Source organism: Symphodus melops, assembly GCF_947650265.1.
Source record: "Symphodus melops genome assembly, chromosome: 8".
NCBI lineage: Eukaryota > Metazoa > Chordata > Actinopteri > Labriformes > Labridae > Symphodus > Symphodus melops.
In genome coordinates, this window is record NC_136698.1 from 26,869,556 (window position 1) to 26,891,232 (window position 21,677).

At 42.6% G+C, this 21,677-nt stretch overlaps 1 protein-coding gene across 2 annotated transcripts in view; it reads right to left on the reverse strand.

The window, feature by feature from the left end:
• The window catches only part of scfd2 (sec1 family domain containing 2), a 112,901-nt gene that overhangs the window by 3,094 nt on the left and 88,130 nt on the right, over nucleotides 1–21,677 (reverse strand). For both annotated transcript variants that reach the window (XM_079350806.1, XM_079350805.1), the window contains 2 exons: nucleotides 10,183–10,328; nucleotides 3,964–4,098 (listed from right to left, as the gene is read on the reverse strand). In XM_079350806.1, the coding sequence (XP_079206932.1) occupies nucleotides 3,964–4,098; nucleotides 10,183–10,328 (281 nt within the window). The remainder of the gene's footprint in view (nucleotides 1–3,963; nucleotides 4,099–10,182; nucleotides 10,329–21,677) is intronic.

Genomic DNA, 21,677 nt, shown 5'->3' on the forward strand with positions numbered 1-21,677 from the left:
GTGGCAGTACACGTGAAGACCCGGCAGGCTGTGAGGAAGCATGTCAAGGATGATTCAACATGTGTTTAGTCATATAAAGACACACACACAAAAAAAAAAAAAAAAAAAGTGAGAACAATATTTTTATTTTTGCTTTACTCCACTCATGTTTTATTTATTATCTGCAGACGGATTCCTCCGGCTCTTCATCACAGACTCAAGCGGGCTCCATGTGCGAGCTGGAGCGGCACCTGCTGCGTGTGTGAGAGACCCAGACGCACACTACACGCCATGTGTTCGACCATGGGACAGGCGAGGAGGACGGGCTGAAGGAGGCGTGTAGACATGAGGGGAGAAATGTGCTGCGGAGTGTAAGCGAGACGAATCAAAACATCATGACTCGACTTGATGATAAAACATTTCTCCGGGTTTCTAACACTCGATAAAAAAAAACAAAAAAAACGTCGAGGTCAGAGAATCAGTGCGCTTCCTTTGTCTTTGGTTGGAGGTCGTTCACAGCGGAGGTTTATAACTGGAGCAGACGTTAGAGCTGCTTCATCACACACTGAATGTTTATATCATTTTATAAATTACATTTTTTTTGTATCACCTCATGATCAGTCCTTTTTCTTCTACATTAATCTCACTTTGTGACCTCACACTTCCTGTTGACCTTCATTAACCTTCACGCAGATTCTTCACATTTAACCACCATGTCACGATTTGTTCTTGTTTATTTCAGAGTTTGGATTTCATATCTCCTTCTACCTTTTCTCTGCGCTGCATGTTGTTTTTTTATCTCCAAGTTTGGTCTTTAGTGTTTCCTGTTTTGTAGTTCTTGCCCCTTTCTGTTATTCCCTCCCCCTTTTGATTGCCCTCAGTGATCTTGTGTCTTTTCAGTCTATCTATCTATCTATCTATCTATCTATCTATCTATCTATCTATCTATCTATCTATCTATCTATCTATCTATCTATCTATCTATCCATCCATCCATCCATCCATCCATCCATCCATCCATCCATCCATCCATCCATCCATCCATCCATCCATCCATCCATCCATCCATCTATCCATCCATCCATCCATCATCCATCCATCTATCTATCCATCATCCATCCATCCATCCATCATCCATCCATCCATCCATCCATCTATCCATCCATCCATCCATCATCCATCCATCCATCCATCCATCCATCCATCCATCCATCCATCCATCCATCCATCCATCATCCATCCATCCATCCATCTATCCATCCATCCATCCATCATCCATCCATCTATCTATCCATCATCCATCCATCCATCCATCATCCATCCATCCATCCATCCATCATCCATCCATCATCCATCCATCCATCCATCCATCCATCCATCCATCCATCTATGAACAACAAGTAATCACAACTCAAATCTGCAGTTTGTTCTGTTGGTGATTATTTAATATATGTGGCGGCTCACGATTGAGCTGATTCAGCTGCATTACAAAACTTCAATTGGCAGACAAAAACTATAAAATGAACCTAGACTGAATTTATTTGTTTTTAACGAACCATGCAAGGTATTTTGTTTGTTCGCACTTAAAGAATGTACTCGGTAAGAATTCGAGACCTGCAAACTGTTTAATACTTGGCCTCAACTTGTCTTGGTTTAAACGATTCTGTCGGTGCAGAAGTCAGACGTCCTGAATACGTGTGGCTCAGTGGAAACAGAGACTGAATATGGGACAGGAGACACAAACACACTCAGCCTGGTCACAGACTGTTGAAGTCCAAAGCAGGTCCAGAGAGTTTAATGAAACAGCACACAAGGAGCTGTGTGCTTAAAAATAGGACTTTTACTGCTCAGTTTTATAGCATAAAGGGTTTACAACTCCGCTCCTATAGAGCGCTACACATCCAGGTTTACAGTCTGTCTGACTTTGTGCTTTCGGGGCAAAAAAATAAATCTTAATTTGTGAAAAACCAGGCCACGGTTACACAACGAGTGCAGCTCGTTCCCTCGGGTAATCATGAGTTTAAGCAGGTCCAGATGTGGGAGAATCAGAGCGAGGATAGTGATCTGCTCTGCGGTGGATATATGTTGCCCGCAGAGACTGCACAGGAAAACCACTCGGCTCAAAATATTAATAAAAGCCTCAAATCCATGTCTTTGTGTCTCCCTGTGACGCACAAAAACTTGAACTTCAGAAGACAACAAGAAGAGCCAAACTGATGATCGACTGACTCAACTGTCCATCGAGCAGACCAGTAACTATACAGAGGGTGTAATAAGTGCCAACTTCTTTTATTTCCTCGACTTCCAACTGCATTTAAACTGCATTGAAATATGATTTTAAATAATATGAATCGATGTGTTTCTTGTTGGTGGATATCTGAGGACTAAACGAGACTCTTTAAAGCAGATTTCTGATGCAACATTTAAGGCTTCAATGTGTTGTTTCAAAGATCCATCTGAGAGTACGATGACTCTCAGGAGGACGCCATGTCTCTCAGCGCTGTGTGTCTTTGGGAGCGTTCCCTCCCGGGTCAGTGTGTAGAGAGGAAATATCTGACAGACTTTTACAGGAGCGTGAGAGCTTCCAGAAACACTGAGCTGCCGAGGCCCAGCGCTGAACTGGCTTTTGTTGCTGGGAGACAGTTTCAAACCAGTCACACTGTCGGCCATCAAGGAGGCCTGATGATTGGTCACATGGCGAAGCGCTTTGAAACGCCATTCTCGCTGAGATGGACACTAGAATTAAACCTGCCTTGCCTAATGGGAAAGTCCCAATGCTAGGACAGATAGCTAGCATAGATTTAGCATACAGATAAGAGCGAGTGTAAATCTCTGTCCTTATCGATCTTCGAGTAAGCTTTATAAAGCCTCGTTTCCACCGAGCGGTCCGGCTCGGTTCGTCTCGGTACGGCGCACATTTTGCGGCGTTTCCATAGACTGATCCCGGGAAAGATTCCCAAATAACCGATCCGTACCGTCCCACTTTTTGGGAGCCTTCCGTCGGGGTGCCAAGAATGTCGAGCCGACCCGAAAAGGTGGAGCTAAACACTGCAGTCCGCTGATTGGTCGAAAGAAACGTCACTTCCTGTGTGGCAAACAAAACTCCGCCGTGTTTAAACCATTGACTGTAACACAGCTGATTGTTTACGTGTGTATTTGTCCTCGCCGCTCACAGCCTTCTCTGAAACACAGCTGGGTTGAGTTCTTGTAATAAAGAGTCACATGACAGTGACAGAGGAGATGAACTGCTGGATGTCTTCTTTGTTGGTTTTGTTTGTGTAGCGTTTTTTTCCTTTGTTTTGAATTTATTAGTTAGCGGTTAGCGGTTAGCTGTTAGCGAGTAGCTGCTATCATGTGATGCTATTACGTAGCGGCTATCGTCATCCGGCTTACACGCCGCCTACCAAATAGGGCACAGGTGGAAACGCAAAAGGGATCAGGCTTAATCGTACCAAACTGTACCGATCCGTACCGGACTGCTGGGTGGAAACAGGGCTTTAGTTTGGATCCTACAAATCCAATCCCAACAAACATGCGGTAAATGAGCCTCTCTGGTAACACACACATACTACACGGGGGCATGAAGTGAAGCAAACTGTGCCTACTAAATGTGAAATGAAAAGAACCAGTTGGCGTGGAAACATCATGTGGAGACTGTTTGTCTGATAACACATCAACAATGTTTCTATAACAGATCAGAGCTTTTTGTTTTATAGCAGAACCTTTAAAATCGTCTTTTTAACGATGAACTAAAAACAGACGAGAGGTTCTTCGATCTACGAGTGACTTCGTTTGTTTACATCAAACGTTCAAACCGGGTCAAGTTTAAGCAGTCAGTTAAGGCATGGAGGCTCTTTATCATCCACAGCAGGTCGTGGATATAGAGCGCGTGTGGAGGAAGTGACAGTGTTGACCTCATTCCACACAAACGTGTTTGATTCTGAGTGTGTGTGTGTGTGTGTGTGTGTGTGGGCAGTGCCTGACCTTCATGAACATACTGAAGCCGGTCTTTAGCAGGTCTGTGAGGCCGCCGGACATGTGCTCGATGTCCGGACACTCGTGTCTGTCTGGATGGAAGACTTCTTCTAAGATTTGCCGCAGGAATGGACGATAGGTGGCCTTAAGAAAAACACACACACACACACACACACACACGGTTAAACTCCACAGGAAGTCACAGGCAACAAAATAACCACACTTAATTTTATAAAGTGACAGCTGTTGAACTCGGAGTATTAATATGAACAAAGAGGTGTTGGAGAGCTCTTGTTTTAGTCTCTGCTTGTTTGTGTGAATGGATGAAGGCGTGCGTTATAAACAGCTCACTTTGACCAAAAGGGCCTCGGACTCATGAGTCACTTCGCTCAGAGGAGTTTGAACAGAAGTGCTGATTGTTACTAAAAACAGCACTGTTGTTTTTGCTTGAAGTCTGCGGATCATTCAGACAGTTTTTTTTAGCCATGCAGGTAAAAACGTCTCCACGGACGGCGATTCAACACGATGCTAAATGGACTTGAGCTTGTATCGCACGGTTCTAGTCTGAAGTGCTTTTACACCTCACATTCACACCCTGATGGTCGAGGATCATCAGAAGAAACTCTTTAACCCCTTGATGCCTGATGTCGCGAATTTGCATCAAAGCGTTTCCGCTCCGAGTCGATCCACGTTTTCCTCCACTGCAGGTTGATTGATGCACTTTCAATACATTACGAGGAACCTTTAACAAGCTTTAATTTGTCATAGGAGCAACATCTGTTAGATGTGCTATTTTTATGTAATATGTATTTATGTGCTGTTTTAAAATAAACTTTCTCAGCTTACGTTCGTATCTACTTGAAAGCAGGAACACGTGTAAATTTTGTTTTTTTCTGAAACACATTCAGGCGTTTAGGGCTTAATACGCTGCCTACAAATTCAGGTTAAGTATCTTTCCCAAGGACACATCGGACGTGTAGCTGCTGGATTCGGGGACAGAAACCCCGAAGAGGAGACGACCACGTCAGTCGTTCTTCAGGCGGAGTTATTACAGTCAACAACATGTCGAACCCTCACAGCAGACACACACAGTCTGGGAGAGTCCAGCCAACATTTTCAGGATTGAATCACAGAGTTTGGTCGGAGCGGTTCAGTGGACGGGATATCCAGAACGGTGATCATTTGTAAAGAAGAGAGGATTTAAAGAAATGATTGGACACAATGGAGCGAGTCTATTGGACCATCCACAACAAAACTTTGCAATACAGGACGCTGCTGATGTTTGATACAGCTGTATGTAAATATCAGAAGCTCAGCCACTCTTGAGCTTATTTTTGAAAAGCTGATTGTGAAGTGTGATGATGCAAAACCATCATCTTCCTCCAGTTTTCACCTCATGTTATTGTTTTTGTTTTTCATACTTTATTAATCCCCGAGGGGGGAAAACGGTGGTTCTCTCTTTGTTCATTTAGAGACATGAACAAATCTGACCCTCCGGTTCCCAATCCGAGTCCCAACGGACCGAGCTGCTGCCGCCCCCAAAGTGACATAACCTGCTTCTGCAGAACAGTCAACAACAGCCGGCTCCCTGCACATTAGTCATCAGGTGTCTGCCTTTCACAGCCCCAACAAGTCTTCTCCTTTTTGCTAGTTAAGGAATAATAGCGCTCAATGAGAAGACGCCGTCCTTGGTAAGGCACTAAAACGTAATAAACACCTTTCAATGTGATTTATGAAAGAAGAACCAGCTCCTCATCCTCACTCGTTCCTGCCCAGATAAGCGGAACATAATGTACCCGTTATAAACCTCAAAGCTCCAGATCAGCAACCCCAAACACACTTGATTCTTTCTGGGCCGTCTCATAGAACAATAAAGACCTGGACCTGGAGAGCGGCCTCAGCTGTATCCGAGTGCTCGGAATAGCCAAAGTCTTAAAATAGTCCAGCTGCAGGAACACTGGAAACGTTCCCTCCTCAACATTTGACATGAAACATGGAGGCTGTCGAGCAGGACGCGAGCGAGTAAGGGACGTAACCTTTTATCTGTTTTTATCAGCGTTAAATACACGCGATCGATTCTCAATGCTAATGCATCCAGGTGTTTGTGCCTGCAGGTATCCGCTCACTGTATGTTTCATTAAGCTCCTCTGATCCCGGAGCAGCAGAGGAAACACACCGGGGGAAATCCTGCCGTCCATGGTTGTGTAAATCCTGAATTATATAAGCTAACATTTACCTAAATCAACTCCACTCTGCTGCGTGGGTCAGCCTGCACAAACCAGGCCTGGAGTAAACACATTAGTGATTCACCTCTGGCTGCACTCCCGCACACACACACACACACACACACACACACACACACACACACACACACACACACCCACCCACACGCATCGCAGGTGTAAACACAACAGTGACACACACACCAATCTCATCTGCTAAATACAAAAAAAAAAAAAAAGCTAACAGATTTATTCAGCACAACAAACACCCACGGGATGAAAACAACATAATCAGTCACACGATAATGCCACAGCGAAGAAATCCACCTGCACACACACGCACACACACACACACACACACACACACATCCAAACATGTGAGCAGGATATCACTTTTCACACTGAATTTTTTTTTTTTTTTTTTTTTTGGCTGCACTAATTTATTTTCCAAAAACAACTCGCTCACTTTAGCATCAAACACACACGCACACACACACACACACACACACACACGCACACGCACACGCACACGCACACACGCACGCACGCACGCACACACACACACACACACACGCACACACACACACACACACACACACACGCGCACACACACACACACACACGCACACGCACACGCACACACGCACGCACGCACGCACACACACACACACACACACGCACACACACACACACACACACACACACGCGCACACACACACACACACACACACACGCACACACACATGCACACACACACACACACACACACACACACACACACGGAGCAGAGCACAGAACGGACTGGAATGTCTTCAGAAATAATTTCACCTGAGTTAAAATGAAGTCAGACTCATTTAAGTCTCTTTAATGAGCCAACGAACGGCCGAATGTTTAATCAGCACGTGTGTGTGTGTTCATGTTCTGTTTTCAAACAGGAAGTAGAACTGCAGCCTCCTCTAAAGATCCAGATTAGCACGTTATCTGGACTTTTGTTCACTCTGAGTCCAAAGTGCCAACTTGTGGTTCAGTGTCAAATCAGCAGAAGAATAAAAAGCATCATTTCGGAGATTCCTTCTTTCTCACTTTGATGAACTGATCCTGTGTTTTTATTCACAGCTCAGCTGAAGGTGCAGACGCTCGGAGTGGATGAAGATGAACTGTAGTTAGTGAGACAACATTAAGTGAGTGCAGATACGAGCGGGCTGAGACGGAGACGTGAGCGGTCACAACAACAGATGCTCACAGCGCTACAAGGTGAATAAAAACAGCAGCAAACGTTGTCTTTGACTGTCATCAGTGGTGTTGATGTGAGTGAGTCACAGAGCAGCTGACCATGCATGCATCTACACTGCCAGGATTAAACATGTGATTCATGCTGCTCCTAAACCTGGATTATGGATTATGGATTATGATCAGCAACCAATCAGAATTCCATTTAATTGACACTTTTATTCATTTGAATTGTTCTATGAGTGCAGCCTCGGCTCTCTGGATGTTCGCAGCTTTGTGATTTGATGAAAGACTTCGCCGAGGCTGAGAAACACAAAAGCAGCCGTCAACACAAGAGACAGACAGAGACATCAGAGACGGCGGCGAGGAAGCTTTTGTTGAAGCTCATTACAAGAATATTTCTTTCTCTCTTTTTTTCCCCCCACTTTCTTTCATAATGTTTCTGTATTTGTTGGAGAAAATAAAAACAACCTCCAAAGTAAAGTAAAGGGCAAACGGCGCCTCAAACCTATCGAGTAACCTTTTACGCTCCTGACCAATAACTCTCTGAAAGAGCCGCCCAATCAGAGCGAAGGACATCTGCGGTGAGGCTGCCTATGAGAAAAGGTAAGAGCCTTTTGATGGGGACAAAGCTCGCAGATACACACAGAGGCTCTCCTGAGTTACATAAGCTCCAAGAAACTGTTTGTGAATTGGCTTTCACAGTGAACTCGTCCTGTCTGCCGCCGTGACGCAAAACTCAGCGGGGACAAAAGAAGTAAGGGCCAAAGGTGTCCCCGCTAAATCAGAGCCAGAGTTCCCATCAAAGCTACGATGTAGAAAACCAGTGAATAAAACCTGACAGAAGCAGAGAGTAAGTGAGGGAAAATGTTCATCTAATATTCTGCCTCTTTTGTGTGTGAGACCAAGTTTAAGGTCAAAGTAGAAACGATGGACTTGGGGAACACGGCAACGACAAAAAAAATAAAAAAAGGATTTGCATCATGAATGTTATAAAGGAAGTGACAGTCTTCAGCTGTGGGTTAAAACAGACATGTGTCACGTCAGACTTAGACGAGTTTGAACCAGGGGTGGTGTCATGGATTGGGATGGATGGATGGATGGATGGATGGATGGATGGATGGATGGATGGATGGATGGATGGATGGATGGATGGATGGATGGATGGATGGATGGATGGATGGATGGATGGATGGATGGATGGATGGATGGATGGATGGATGGATGGATGGATGGATGGATGGATGGATGGATGGATGGATGGATGGATGGATGGATGGATGGATGGATGGATGGATGGATGGATGGATGGATGGATGGATGGATGGATGGATGGATGGATGGATGGATGGATACTTTATTGATCCCGAGGGAAATTCAGGGCATCCAGTAGCAGTATACAGACAGGCAGGACACACCTGCTGTCCCCCCTCCCCTCTGTATACAATAATCCCCCAGACAAGATTTAGCAGCCCCTATGTGACTAAGAGTAAACATAATTACAGGTTAAACCTGTGCAGTTAGCATTAGCATTAGACTTAAAACTTATATAGCATAATGTACCTAACCTGTGAGGAGAGAAAAACATGTGTGATGTTTAAAGGAGACCTGTAGACAGTTAGAGAGCCTTAGAAAATAAGGGCTGACCTTCTGGAAACTAGTTACATGTGCATGTACAGAGGTCTTTGAGCTCATGCCAGAGGTGTGAGTACAGTAGGTTGTATTTCAGAGTTTTGAGTTCGGTTTTATTTATTCCCTCGTGTTTTTCCGTGTCACTGTGTTTTCCTGCCTCTCTGGTTTCCCTCCTGTGTTGGTTGTTTATTTTAGTCTTCAGTGTGTCCTCCTCTGTTACCTGTTAGTTTATTTCCTGTGTTGTGTTTTAAGTCTTTAGTGTTTCCTGTTTTATTTTGTAGATCTGGTTTTAGGTGAAGTCAGTGTCAGGTTTTACTTTGTACTGGTCCTCAGTGTTCTTGTGTTCTTTGTTCCTTGTGTTTCCCTCCTGTCTGATGACCCTGATGTTCCTCACCTGTCTCGTTAGTCTCACCTGTGTCTGATTACCCCGTGTCTATTAGGTCTCTGTGTTTTTCCTCAGTCCTCTGTCAGTTCGTTGTCGTTGTCCTGGTATGTGGTTCATCTCCCTGCTCCGTGTTTCTCATCGTGGTTTTTGGTTTTTCTTGTGTTTTTTGTCACTCGTGTTTCGAGACGTTTTTTGAGTAAGTTTTGTTTTTGCCTTTTTGTTTAATAAATATTTCTGCACTTGGGTCCTCCTCCCCTGTTTTCGTACTTCCGAACGTGACAGGTGGGACTTGATTAAAAATGTTTACATACAATGCGTCTCAGTTTCATGAAGCTGTTGGATCTTGTTTGAAATAGTTTTTCTGCAATGTGGTTAATTAGACTCTAAAATGGTTTATCAAACTTTTTTTTTTTTTTTTTTTTTTAAATTGTATTTGAGGAGTTTTGTATACTTTTATTAAAAGCTCTGAAGTTCCCCTGCAGGACTCCAGAGGCCCCTTGGGCTGATTGACCGACACGTGTCTTTAAAACCTGTCAAAAAGGTTTTGTTGAATCTTCAGCTGTGTTAAAAAAGTGATCCGAGGTGTGTACGGCCTGTTAATAAGAAAGCGAAACACGTCTTGACCACAAAAAGAAAAAAAGGATGGCAAGAACACTATATGCAACCCTCGTGCATCACATGCATTCAACATGCACAGTATTTCTAATCCAGTTTTGAAAACTGAAAAAATGGCGCTGTGATGTTTTTTGTGTCTCACACCTGGTGAACTCCGTCGCTGGCCGTGTAGATGGAGCGCAGCTGCTTCAGGTGGTCTCTGGTGTGACTCAGGCCTCTGAGGGTCTCAAACATCCTCTCCATGGTGGAGTGGGCTCGCTCTATGGTCAGCTCCTCAGGGTTGGCACATCCTGAAAACACACAAACACACAACATAAGAGAACGTCAAGCTTTGAACACTTGTGCACACAGGTGAAAATGTGAGTACACTGGAATCACATTAGCATTTTAAGAGCGCCGCAGTTATTTAAAACAGACTGTAGAGAAAGCTTAACGTGCACAAAAAGCTGTGTATCTGCAGAAAGGAGGTAATTGTCTCAGCTGGGTGTGCACTGAAAGCAATTATGAAGGTGAACGCTTGGCAGCGAGAGGACAAGAGCGCCTTTATTTCAGCAGAAAACCTGCTGTCTAATGAAAAGCGAATGTGAAGTCTGTTTAGAAGATGTGCACTGGGCAGCAGAGACTCTCTGTGCAATGAACTCAGGACGACAGAGAGGGAGATAAAAGAGAGGCAGAGTGGGAGGTTGCATAAGAATCTGAAAGTGGAGTAAACAGAGAGAAAGTGGATAAAGCCAGAGGCTGACAGTTTACAGAGCAGCAGGCAAAGAAGGCTGAATGTCACCTGAACCCCCCCCCCCCCCCCCCACACACACACACACACACACCCCTCAGGAATGTATCTGCCTTCTGCTAACAAGACGCTGACGGAGGAGAAAAGACGGAAAACGTTTGAACAAAGCTTCTTCTTCGAGGCGGCGCTGTGAAGTAAAAATACTTCACTGTTCAAAGCCGTCAAAGGGTTTCACTTTATTTGGAGTTTTAATTTTCAAATACACAACATCAAAAGCATGATATGATTATTATTATTATGGCAAAAGTCCGGTGTAAATATATTGTGGAGGAAAGTCAAACGCCATACTCAGACGTGCGAGGAGCAGCAGGTTGCTGAGCACTTTCCAGCCGTCGATGTTTAAACGTTCAACAGTGGAAAACTTTGGTTCACATTTAGCATTTAGTCTAATGCTAATGCTAACTGCACAGGTTTAACTTGTAATTATATTTACTCTTAGTCACATAGGGGCATCTATCTATCTATCTAGACATTCAGATTTCTCGGGGAACTTCGATCAAAAGATTGGTGACAGATTTTTTTCTCATGTTCTTCAGGTAGACTGACTGCATCACTGAGCAGGACCAGTTCTGTGTGCGGAGAACGACTCTAAGAAGCTCATGTTGCTGAAGCCCAGCGCTGACAGACATCACTTACCAAATCTTCAGTTTGCAGTTCGTCAGGAATAAACCGACCGATTCTCTCGACCACTTTTATCTAAAAACACATCTGAAGACTCATCTTCATTCCCTTCCTTCTGTTGTGTGTTGACGAGACTCAAGCGAGAGCTCACTGGACAGTGAATGTTTATTCATTCATTTAAGGGATGTAACCAGTCAACTAATTACCCCGCCAGGTAAACACATTTAAATTCTGACTATATTAAAGAAAATGAAATCAAAGAAAACACTTAATTTATCTATAGAGTCACTTTTTGACATCTTTAATGTCCGTGCCCTGCACCTACAAGTTTAACCTGAAACAGTAAACATACAACTTTATCTCCATTTTAAAGATCCACATCCTGCTGATCCGACGAGATGCGATCCACTAACTGTGTGCTACTTTACTGAGGTACGGTACGTTTCGACATTTCACAAGAAAATAATAAAAACAATAGACACATTTGAAGAAACTGATACAAGTTGAGATAAAAACAGTCGAGTTAAAAATAAAATGTCGATACTAATTAGTTAATTGAAGAGGAGGTCTGTTAACCGGAGCTACAGCAAGTCAACGGACACCAGACAGCTTCAGCTTTACGTTTTACCAACATCACAGGTCAGGATATTAATAATAATTAATTTAACTCTCTGGTTATTCTGTTAAACACAGAAGATGAATCAGTACTTCTCTTGTTCCCAGACTAAAGTTTCTGTACTTCCTCCTGAGTATCGAATGTGTGCACTCGAGTCACCTCTGGGAAAAGGCCTTTAACTGACGACAAGAACTCAACCAATCACAGCTGTTTAACGTATATTCTTATTTTATACTCTTTCTTCTTTTTGAGGTTTCGAACTGGGTGCTGCTGAGATAAGAAGATTAAGCTACTGCAGCCAGATAAGCCTGTGATATAACAGGGTTTTAAAGCCTTTTTTACACTGAGCTGTATTTTTGAATTTGTTAGGGACAATGCACATTATTGAACATTAATGTCCCGGTGGATGTTTGGCAACATAATCTCATAGTTAGGAAAAAGATCTGCAGCAATATAAACATGATAAAGGTCATGCACAGCACATATGAGTCACACCAAAACATCCAGCACTGTGTAGAAACCGTGAATGAATATTTATGAATCCAACAAAGGCCAGCTGTGATAATAAAGACTGTGATCCTGCCACCATGCCAGCAGCCTTTTGATGCCCTGCTCAGGAGCAGCAGTGTTTTATGCTAAAGGCTAATTACAACTTGCTAACAGGCTCACAATGTCTTCAGTTTGACAACACTCATCTTCTCAGATGAGCTTGTTAGGATGCTGGAAAGGATTGTCGTGATGTCAGAGTGTTAACACAGAGAAACAATCTGTGGATTTCTCAGATTCATTGCTTTATATGACCAACGTTGTTCCTTCTCTCAACTAAAGCAGAGGTGTCCCTTCTTGGTTAACCCAGGGCGTCCATCATGGTAACTTATTCTGAACACAGCATCCTGTTCTGGCCACTGACCAATCAGAACTCTTGATCGAAGGGCTCTGTGGGCTCATGGAGAGAGGCCAACAAACAAATGTGTCTTTCCCAAATGATTTTATATATGAAATATATGAATGAGGGAGTGTAATATATGAGGGACACCAATGTGACGCTGTGAATGTCCTGAAACTTAAGAACTTTTTGTCCATACATACATCCATCCATCTATCCATCAATCAATCATCCATTAATCCATCAATCCGTCCATCCATCCATCCATTCATCCATCAATCAATCAATCAATCCATCCATCCATCAATCCATCCATCCGTCCGTCCGTCCATCCATTCATCCATCAATCAATCAATCAATCCATCCATCCATCCATCAATCTGTCCATCCATCAATTAATCCATCCATCCATCAATCAATCATCCATGAATCCATCCATCCATCAATCAATCAATCCATCCATCCGTCCATCCATCCATCCATCAATCAATCATCCATTAATCCATCCATCCATCCATCCATCCATCCATCAATCCATCAATCCGTCCATCCATCCATCAATCAATCATCCATCCGTCCGTCCATCAATCCATCAATCCATCCATCCATCCATCATCCATCCATCAATCCATCCATCCATCCATCCATCAATCCATCCATCCATCCATCCGTCCATCCATCCATCCGTCCATCCATCCATCCATCCATCATCCATCCATCAATCCATCCATCCATCCATCCATCATCCATCCATCAATCCATCCATCCATCCATCCATCAATCCATCCATCCATCCATCCGTCCATCCATCCATCCATCCATCCATCCATCCATCAATCCGTCCGTCCGTCCGTCCGTCCATCCATCAATCCGTCCATCCGTCCATCCATCAATCAATCATCCATTAATCCATCCATCCATCCGTCCGTCCGTCCGTCCATCCATCCATCAATCCGTCCATCCATCCATCCATCAATCAATCATCCATTAATCCATCCATCCATCCGTCCGTCCGTCCGTCCATCCATCCATCCATCCATCCATCCATCCATCCATCCGTCCATCCATCCATCCATCCATCCATCCATCCATCAATCCGTCCGTCCGTCCGTCCGTCCATCCATCAATCCGTCCATCCATCCATCCATCAATCAATCATCCATTAATCCATCCATCCATCCGTCCGTCCGTCCGTCCATCCATCCATCAATCCGTCCATCCATCCATCCATCAATCAATCATCCATTAATCCATCCATCCATCCGTCCGTCCGTCCGTCCATCCATCCATCCATCAATCAATCATCCATTAATCCATCCATCCATCCATCCGTCCGTCCATCCATCCATCCATCCATCCATCCATCCACCACATTATGGAGCAGCTAAAACATGTTTCTCTGATAAGGCTGTAAGAGTTGAGAAGGTTGGAGAGTTTTCATGTCTGACCCGGCTGAGCTGAAGGAAAGTCTCAGATGTTCAGAAGTAACTGGTTTGATTTCCTCAATCACATTTGATCAAATCTTAAAAACGAGTTGCTCAGAAGAATCCAAAGCGCTCTGATATCCGATTAGATCTCATAACCCAGTTTTCTACTTTGATCCTGATCAAAACCTTCAGAAACTTTTGGTCAAACGTTGAGCAGGCTTTGGAAACCTTTGATCCAAAATATCTGGATTATCCCGATTCCCTCTGAAGGATGGATACAGGATGGATTCCAGGAAATCCAATATGATTCAACTTGGATTAAAACCTTTTCATTGTGTGTTATATAGCCTATAAGTTTATTCACACTCTGCTCATCTTAACTCATAAAACACTGATCCCACAAAAAGCTGCCATTATACAGAACAAACATTTTATTTTTACTATATGACTTTATATTAGTTTTAAAGAGACATTAATTTTTTTTTTTTTTTCAAAGTGTGTCCAATATTCAGCATCAGAGTCTCTCACGAGTCTCTCTGGACCTGCGAACTGATCTGACCCTGAATCTGTACAGATCCATCTTGACGTTAAAATCCTTCTTAAAAAAACAGCAGAATACTTGTGACCATGTGATATTTCTGTTTTTCTTTTTTTTCAAAGAAATTTGCAAAAAATTCTACATTTCTGTTATTTTTCTGTCAAGACGGGCTGCTGAGTGCACATTCATGAGAAATAAAATAAACTTTTTGGATTTTAGAAAATGGCTGCAATGAAACAAAGAGTGAAACATTTAAAGTATGTATGTAAAATCTGTACATAGACATGATGACGCCTCACCTGTGGCTGTCAACATTTGATCATGTGTCATGCTAAATCTGTGTTCAATAACTGCACTGACTGGATTATGAAATAAATAAGATTATGAATTCATCATTCATTTTTTAAATTAGCTTTTAATACATAAACTTCTTCTTTCCCTTCTTTTCTTTCTGTTTTTCTGTCTTATACAGTTTTTTTTCTGTTTTTAACTGTACATTGTGAGTTTTACATGTAAAGTGCCTTTGAGCTCTTGTAAAAGCGCCTACAAATAAAATGTATTATTATTATTATTATTATTATTATTATTATTATTATAAAAACCCATGATACCAAACATACCAAATTTAAAAAAACAAACAAAACTAACAATAACTGATGCAACAATTAAAGGTTGAGCTGAGAAGGATGTGGGGAGAGACTGACATGTTTCGAATATCGACAGGAAATCGTCCTTCTGAACACAGAGGTCTTCATAAGACTTTAAAAGAACTCTCCTCCCCAGACCTCACTCAGACTACACTTCTAATCCCTCTCAGTAACAGCTGGCTCGATTTTCAGGCACTCCAGCTTTGATTTGAGTAATTAGGCTCAACTCAAAGGGTTCTGCATGACTTCTGCCACCCTGGGGTCACCGCCAAGACCCGGAAACTCAATTAATGCTCTTATATAAGAGCGAATGAGCTCACTTGTTATCCAGGGGAGCTTCAGAAGGAAAGCCGAGGCCGACACATGTATATGAGTTATATGTAAGCGCTGGAGATAAGATCTAACACTCGCACGGCATGTGGTACAAATCTGCCTCCATGCACACGGATACACAGACTGTGAAATACTGAGAATTGATTGGATATAGCAGAAGATATGTGATTCTTAACCCTCCTTTTCTGACTGTAGAGAAAGATACACATTGACTGCGCTGCAATGTGACCTGCATAAACACTCGGAGTTTGTTTTATTTGGCACATTTAAATGTAAAGGAATCAACCAATGTCAGACAAGTTAGATAACCAACAGCGAGCAGCTTGACTTAATCTCTGTTATTTGTTCTCTGGTTGGTCCTTTTTGTCCTCGTATGGACGATATCAAATTTATCTGCGGTGAGTCTTTGTTTTGAGTTTCTGTCTGGAGGAATGTAAAGGCTCTGGTCCCCCCTGAGCTGCTCTGGTTGAGAGGTGGAAAAAAAAAAGAAAAGAGGAAGGTATTTTTAACGGATTTGAGCGTGAAGACTTGAAGAGATGTGGGTCTTATCTCTGCAGACAACCCGCACAGGAGAAAGGCACCCTGCAAAACAAATAACTGATGTTTGTCGAAGCATTTGTCTCTCAACAACACAAGAAAATGCTCAAATATGACGTCCAAAAAATGCTGCTAAAAAATGTGGATGTTTTCCAAATATGCATATGTAATTTCCTTTGTGCTACTTTTGCAGGACTGCAGGTAGAGGGGACGCGTAAATCTGTTCGGAGTCCTTGCATGTGTGTCGTGAGAGCAGGTTGACTTGTTGCCAAAGCATACAGAGCACTGCTGCCCCCCCCCCCCCGCGTTTAGGCAGTCTGTGGTTTGGATGTTGATCTAGGCTCGACTGCAGATCCTGGAGGAGGAGAGGGACCAGGTGCTGATCCCGGAGCATCCAGCCTGGCTGTGAGGCTGAACACCTGCGTCTGAATTCAAATCATTTAACGCCACCACCATCCCACCCACCACACGCTATGACTCTCACGCAAGTATGCCAGATGAATTCCGGTGCTTAAAAATAATCTCCACAGTAAAAGTTATCTAATATTCACCGAGATGTCTTCCAGTTTTAAATAATTACAGCTTTTGTCGAACTGATGGGAAACGATGACTCAGCGCAGCCTAAATGCCATCCTCGGTTATTCTCCATCATGCTCGAGACTGAGTCATCGGTGCGCCGCTCAGAGAGACATGAGGCAGACAAAGTGGAGCTTAAGTCCTGATAAAGAGACCGGCGAGAACAGGAAGCAAAGAGCTGATTGAGAGTTTTCTTAATTGAATCTCACAGAGCCGGAGGTGAGCAATAGTTTTCTGAGAGGGTGCGAGTGTAACCCGCGACGCTCGGAAGGTGGAAAATACAAACAAAGAGAGGCTTGGAGGAATGTGGCGCCGAGGATAAAACCAGAGATTACATATAAAGCATGCAAAGGACTGCAGAAGCTAACAACGGTTCTGTCGTCATAAAATCCTGTGATGCTAACAAGCTACAGTTTCATGTAGTTAATAAAGTCTCATGAAGTGTATCAATACTTGTCATATTTACATAATTGAAGGACAATTAAAGTCCCTACATTAAATTCCCTTCTCACTGTATAGTGAGTTTGATGTTTAATGGATTATTTAGACAGTGACGTCACTGAAACGTGATCAATAACAACGGAAAATAACGGCATGAATTTCAGTGAAAACTTCTATAATACTGAGTTTATGTTCACGAAAAACATTAACATATAATAAAGAAATATCAAATATTGAATGTCATATTATTTCATTTCTTCACGCTCACAGACTCTCGTTTCATCTCGTGTCTGTCATCGTCATCGTCAGGACAAACTGCCGTCACTGACGTTAATATTTACTCTTCATCCAAACTGATCAAAGATTTTATTCAAAAGAAAAAAATGAGCTTTATTGTGTTTCTGAGTTCTCGCCGGTCACTCGTCTCCTCCGTCTGAGAGCAGCTGAGTCAAACGCCACTCTCCCCCTCAAAAAACCGCAATGCATGATGGTAGATTTTACCCTTGTTTTTCTATCTTTCACACCCAAGACAAATTTCTTGTACATGAAGTCGCTGCTGCCTTAAGGCTCAGCTCCTTCTTCACCACGACGGACCGGTACTGGTCCCGATCCACCTGTTGAATAATATTATAATTTATTGGAATCATTTATTTTAATGAATGTTGAGGATTTATTGTTTTGACAAATTTGAATAAACGATTTAAACATATCTTAGGCAAAGCAAAGAAATGTAAAAGACGGACAACATGTGTATCCGTTACCAACGCCACACGGTTGTCTTAACAGGAAATAAACCCCGAATAAACTCAGAAATAAAAATAAGTCCGTTTCCTCAACAACCCTCCAAACACTGCAACAAACCCCTCAACATCTGCCCGAAAAAAAAACACCATCACAACTAATCGCTGTGTACTTATCAGAGGAATGTAGACAAGGAGACTGCTTAAAAATATCCAGGTTTATTTTAAAACTTAAAAAAAAAAAAAAAAAAAAAAAAAGGAGTCTATTCTGGTCTGAGAGAGAACGAGAGAACAGGATTTTCAGCAGCCGAGAGACAAACAGAGTTTTTATCCTGTGAGGAATGTTTCTCTGTCTCAGGATGAAAGATGAGAGCCCGAGCCAGAACGTCTGTCATGCTTTCTCCTTACATGATGCTAGCCGTCTCCACGGCAACCATGTCATTTGTAGGTCAGGGGGGGGGGGGGTGGAGAAGTAATTTCCACGTGGATCTAGGATGAAGCTGACATAAGAGAGGCACACCTGTGCTAATGAAATACGCACATAAAGGGACATGCAAGCCGACGTTTTGTTTTGACTTCTCGACGAATACAAAAGAATCTGCTCTCGATTCACCAACAAATCCAAAACAGCAGATATCCACATTCTTATTTCCATTATTTTTTCTGTGTCATTTGATCTTATTGAAGAACATGTTTCTAGAAGTTTTCACTGCTGTGTCTGTTTGACCACTTGTAAAAAACACCGCAGTATAGCTTCAGACCTGACAACCTCTCTCTGACGATGTCATTGTGCTGTTCTGCTGAGAGTGGACATGTGCAGTGGAAGGTGCACATGTTAAGTTTATACAGGAAATGACACGAAGGATGACGACGACCTCGAACAACTAGCAGGGATAAAATCCCTTTAATATTTCTGCTATAGTTTAATTTATACTGTGCATTATTTATATTTGATATTTCTGCCATAGATTCACATTTCATAATGTGCAAATATTTATTTTATATTTCTGCAACAAGAACAGTTGAGTGAACATGTAGCACGAGGAGACTCTCCTGAACAAGATGAATTATCTGTAGACCAGGTTCTTAAACACGAGATCAGCAAAGATAGGAAATCTACTCTAAACGTAAATGTTCCTTCATTTTCTGGACTCTGAAGGTCACTTGGAAGATTTTACAGCAGGAATGCGAACACGGCGTGGAGCTAGTTCTAACATGACCAAGTCAAAATGATCTACCAATACATGTATTTACAATTTAGCTCTGTAACTGTTTATTAAGTGTTTGGTAAAGGCTGGGTCCTGGTCTTTGTATGTAGCTGGGTCCTGGTCTTTGTGTGTAGCTGGGTCCTGGTCTTTGTATGTAGCTGGGTCCTGGTCTTTGTATGTAGCTGGGTCCTGGTCTTTGTGTGTATCTGGGTCCTGGTCTTTGTATGTAGCTGGGTCCTGGTCTTTGTGTGTATCTGGGTCCTGGTCTTTGTATGTAGCTGGGTCCTGGTCTTTGTGTATCTGGGTCCTGGTCTTTGTTTGTATCTGGGTCCTGGTCTTTGTGTATCTGGGTCCTGGTCTTTGTATGTATCTGGGTCCTGGTTTTTGTATGTATCTGGGTCCTGGTCTTATAGTTTAGAGATTAAAAATTGAAAGAATTTAGGCTAGCCTATGGGTTTGGGAATAACAAAATTTACAGCTTCATTTAGTCCATGGGCCAGAGCCAAAAACATAGTTTGTCGGTATTTAAAAATGCATTTAGACACAGGTACATGTCCTGGTTTGGGCTCATGGTCAGGATATTTATCAATATTTAATAATATTGTTTGGTATCTTGGCTTTTATTGAAGCCCAATAGTGAATCTTTTGGACAAATAATCTGGTAACTGTTGATTTAATGCTTCACTTTAAGGACTTTGTTTTTATTAAAAGAAGGTTCAATAGGACGAGTGCAGAGACAGAGACTTCTCAGTTTAACTTACAAATAAACGTTTATTAGCAATGTTTTCATACCAGACCTTCATCAGGCTAACAGCCCCTAAGTAGCAGTGTGCGTGATGAAGGTTGTCAATAAATGTTCTATATGTTTGCAAAATAAGATACATAAATATATATATATATATATATATATATATATATATATATATATATATATATATATAAATGTCCTCCATCAGGATATTTTATACAGTTTCATCCATTTTCTACCACTTACCCCGGGCTGGGTCGCAGGGGAACCAGCCTCAGCAGAGACGCCCAGTCTAGAGCTTAAAGAGTTTCCGAGATGGAATTCTGACTTTAGGAAGCGTTTCTGATGATGTATCGGACCGGGGACTTGGAATTTTCAACTTCAGAATTCAAATAAAAACACAGCATCATACTCAGCATCATACTGGTGGAATCATTGATTGATTCCATCGCCTTTGATGTCTTTGATGTCTTTGATGTATGATGTCATATGATGTCATCAGACGTCTTTGAAGAAGAAGGTATATAACCTCAGAATCAGAACTATTCTTTCAGTCCAGCCAGGAGAGCCAGACAATCAGACACACAAACAGTGAGCTTAGCATTACACAAGTATTTATAAATGGAGAGAATTGTGAAGAAGAACGCCAAAAAAGGCAAAAACAAGGTGAAGAAGAACGTCGTCTTCTGCTCCTGGAATCAAGAGGGCCCAGTCCTCAGCAACCAGGAAGAAAAGAAGTTCTACGGATTTATTGACGAGGACTTGTCAGATGATGAACAGTCTCTTTCACTACTCGTGAAGCCTCTTCAAAAGAAGGCTAACACAATGAACATATCAGAGTTTCCTTCTTTGCAGAGGGAGCCATCAAAAGGGACAACTCAACAGAAGGAGGGAAATGTCCTGGGTGGGAATGATGACACTGCAGTGACTCAAACACCACAGCCTGCAGTGTCTCTTCAATCAGAACCTGTAGAGACACACATGATCCAGACTGAAGACAAGCATGATCCACAACCTGCAGAGACTCTTCAACCAGAACCCGTAGAGACACACATGATCCTGACTGAAGACAAGTCTGATCCACAACCTGCAGAGACTCCTCAACCAGAACCCAAAGAGACACACATCATCCTGACTGAAGACAAGCATGATCCACAACCTGCAGAGACTCTTCAACCAGAACCTGTAGAGACACACATGATCCTGACTGAAGACAAGTCTGATCCACAGCCTGCAGAGACCCCTAAAGAGCCACAGTCTGTAGGTGCAGCAGACGAGTCACAGCAGTCCAATGATGTGACAACTTTAAATATGCTTGAGATTATCACTAATGTGACTGACCAAGCCCCAATTCAGATCCCTGCAGAGCAGTTAAAACAAATGCATGAAGATCAGGAAGCCAAGTTGACCTCTAACATGGCTCTACTGCTTGCTGAGGTTTCAGTCAAGCAGGCCACAGCAAGAGAAGCAGTCATGGAAGTAGGGAAGCTGAAGAACGCTCTTGAAACTGAAAGGGAGAAGCGTTTAAAGA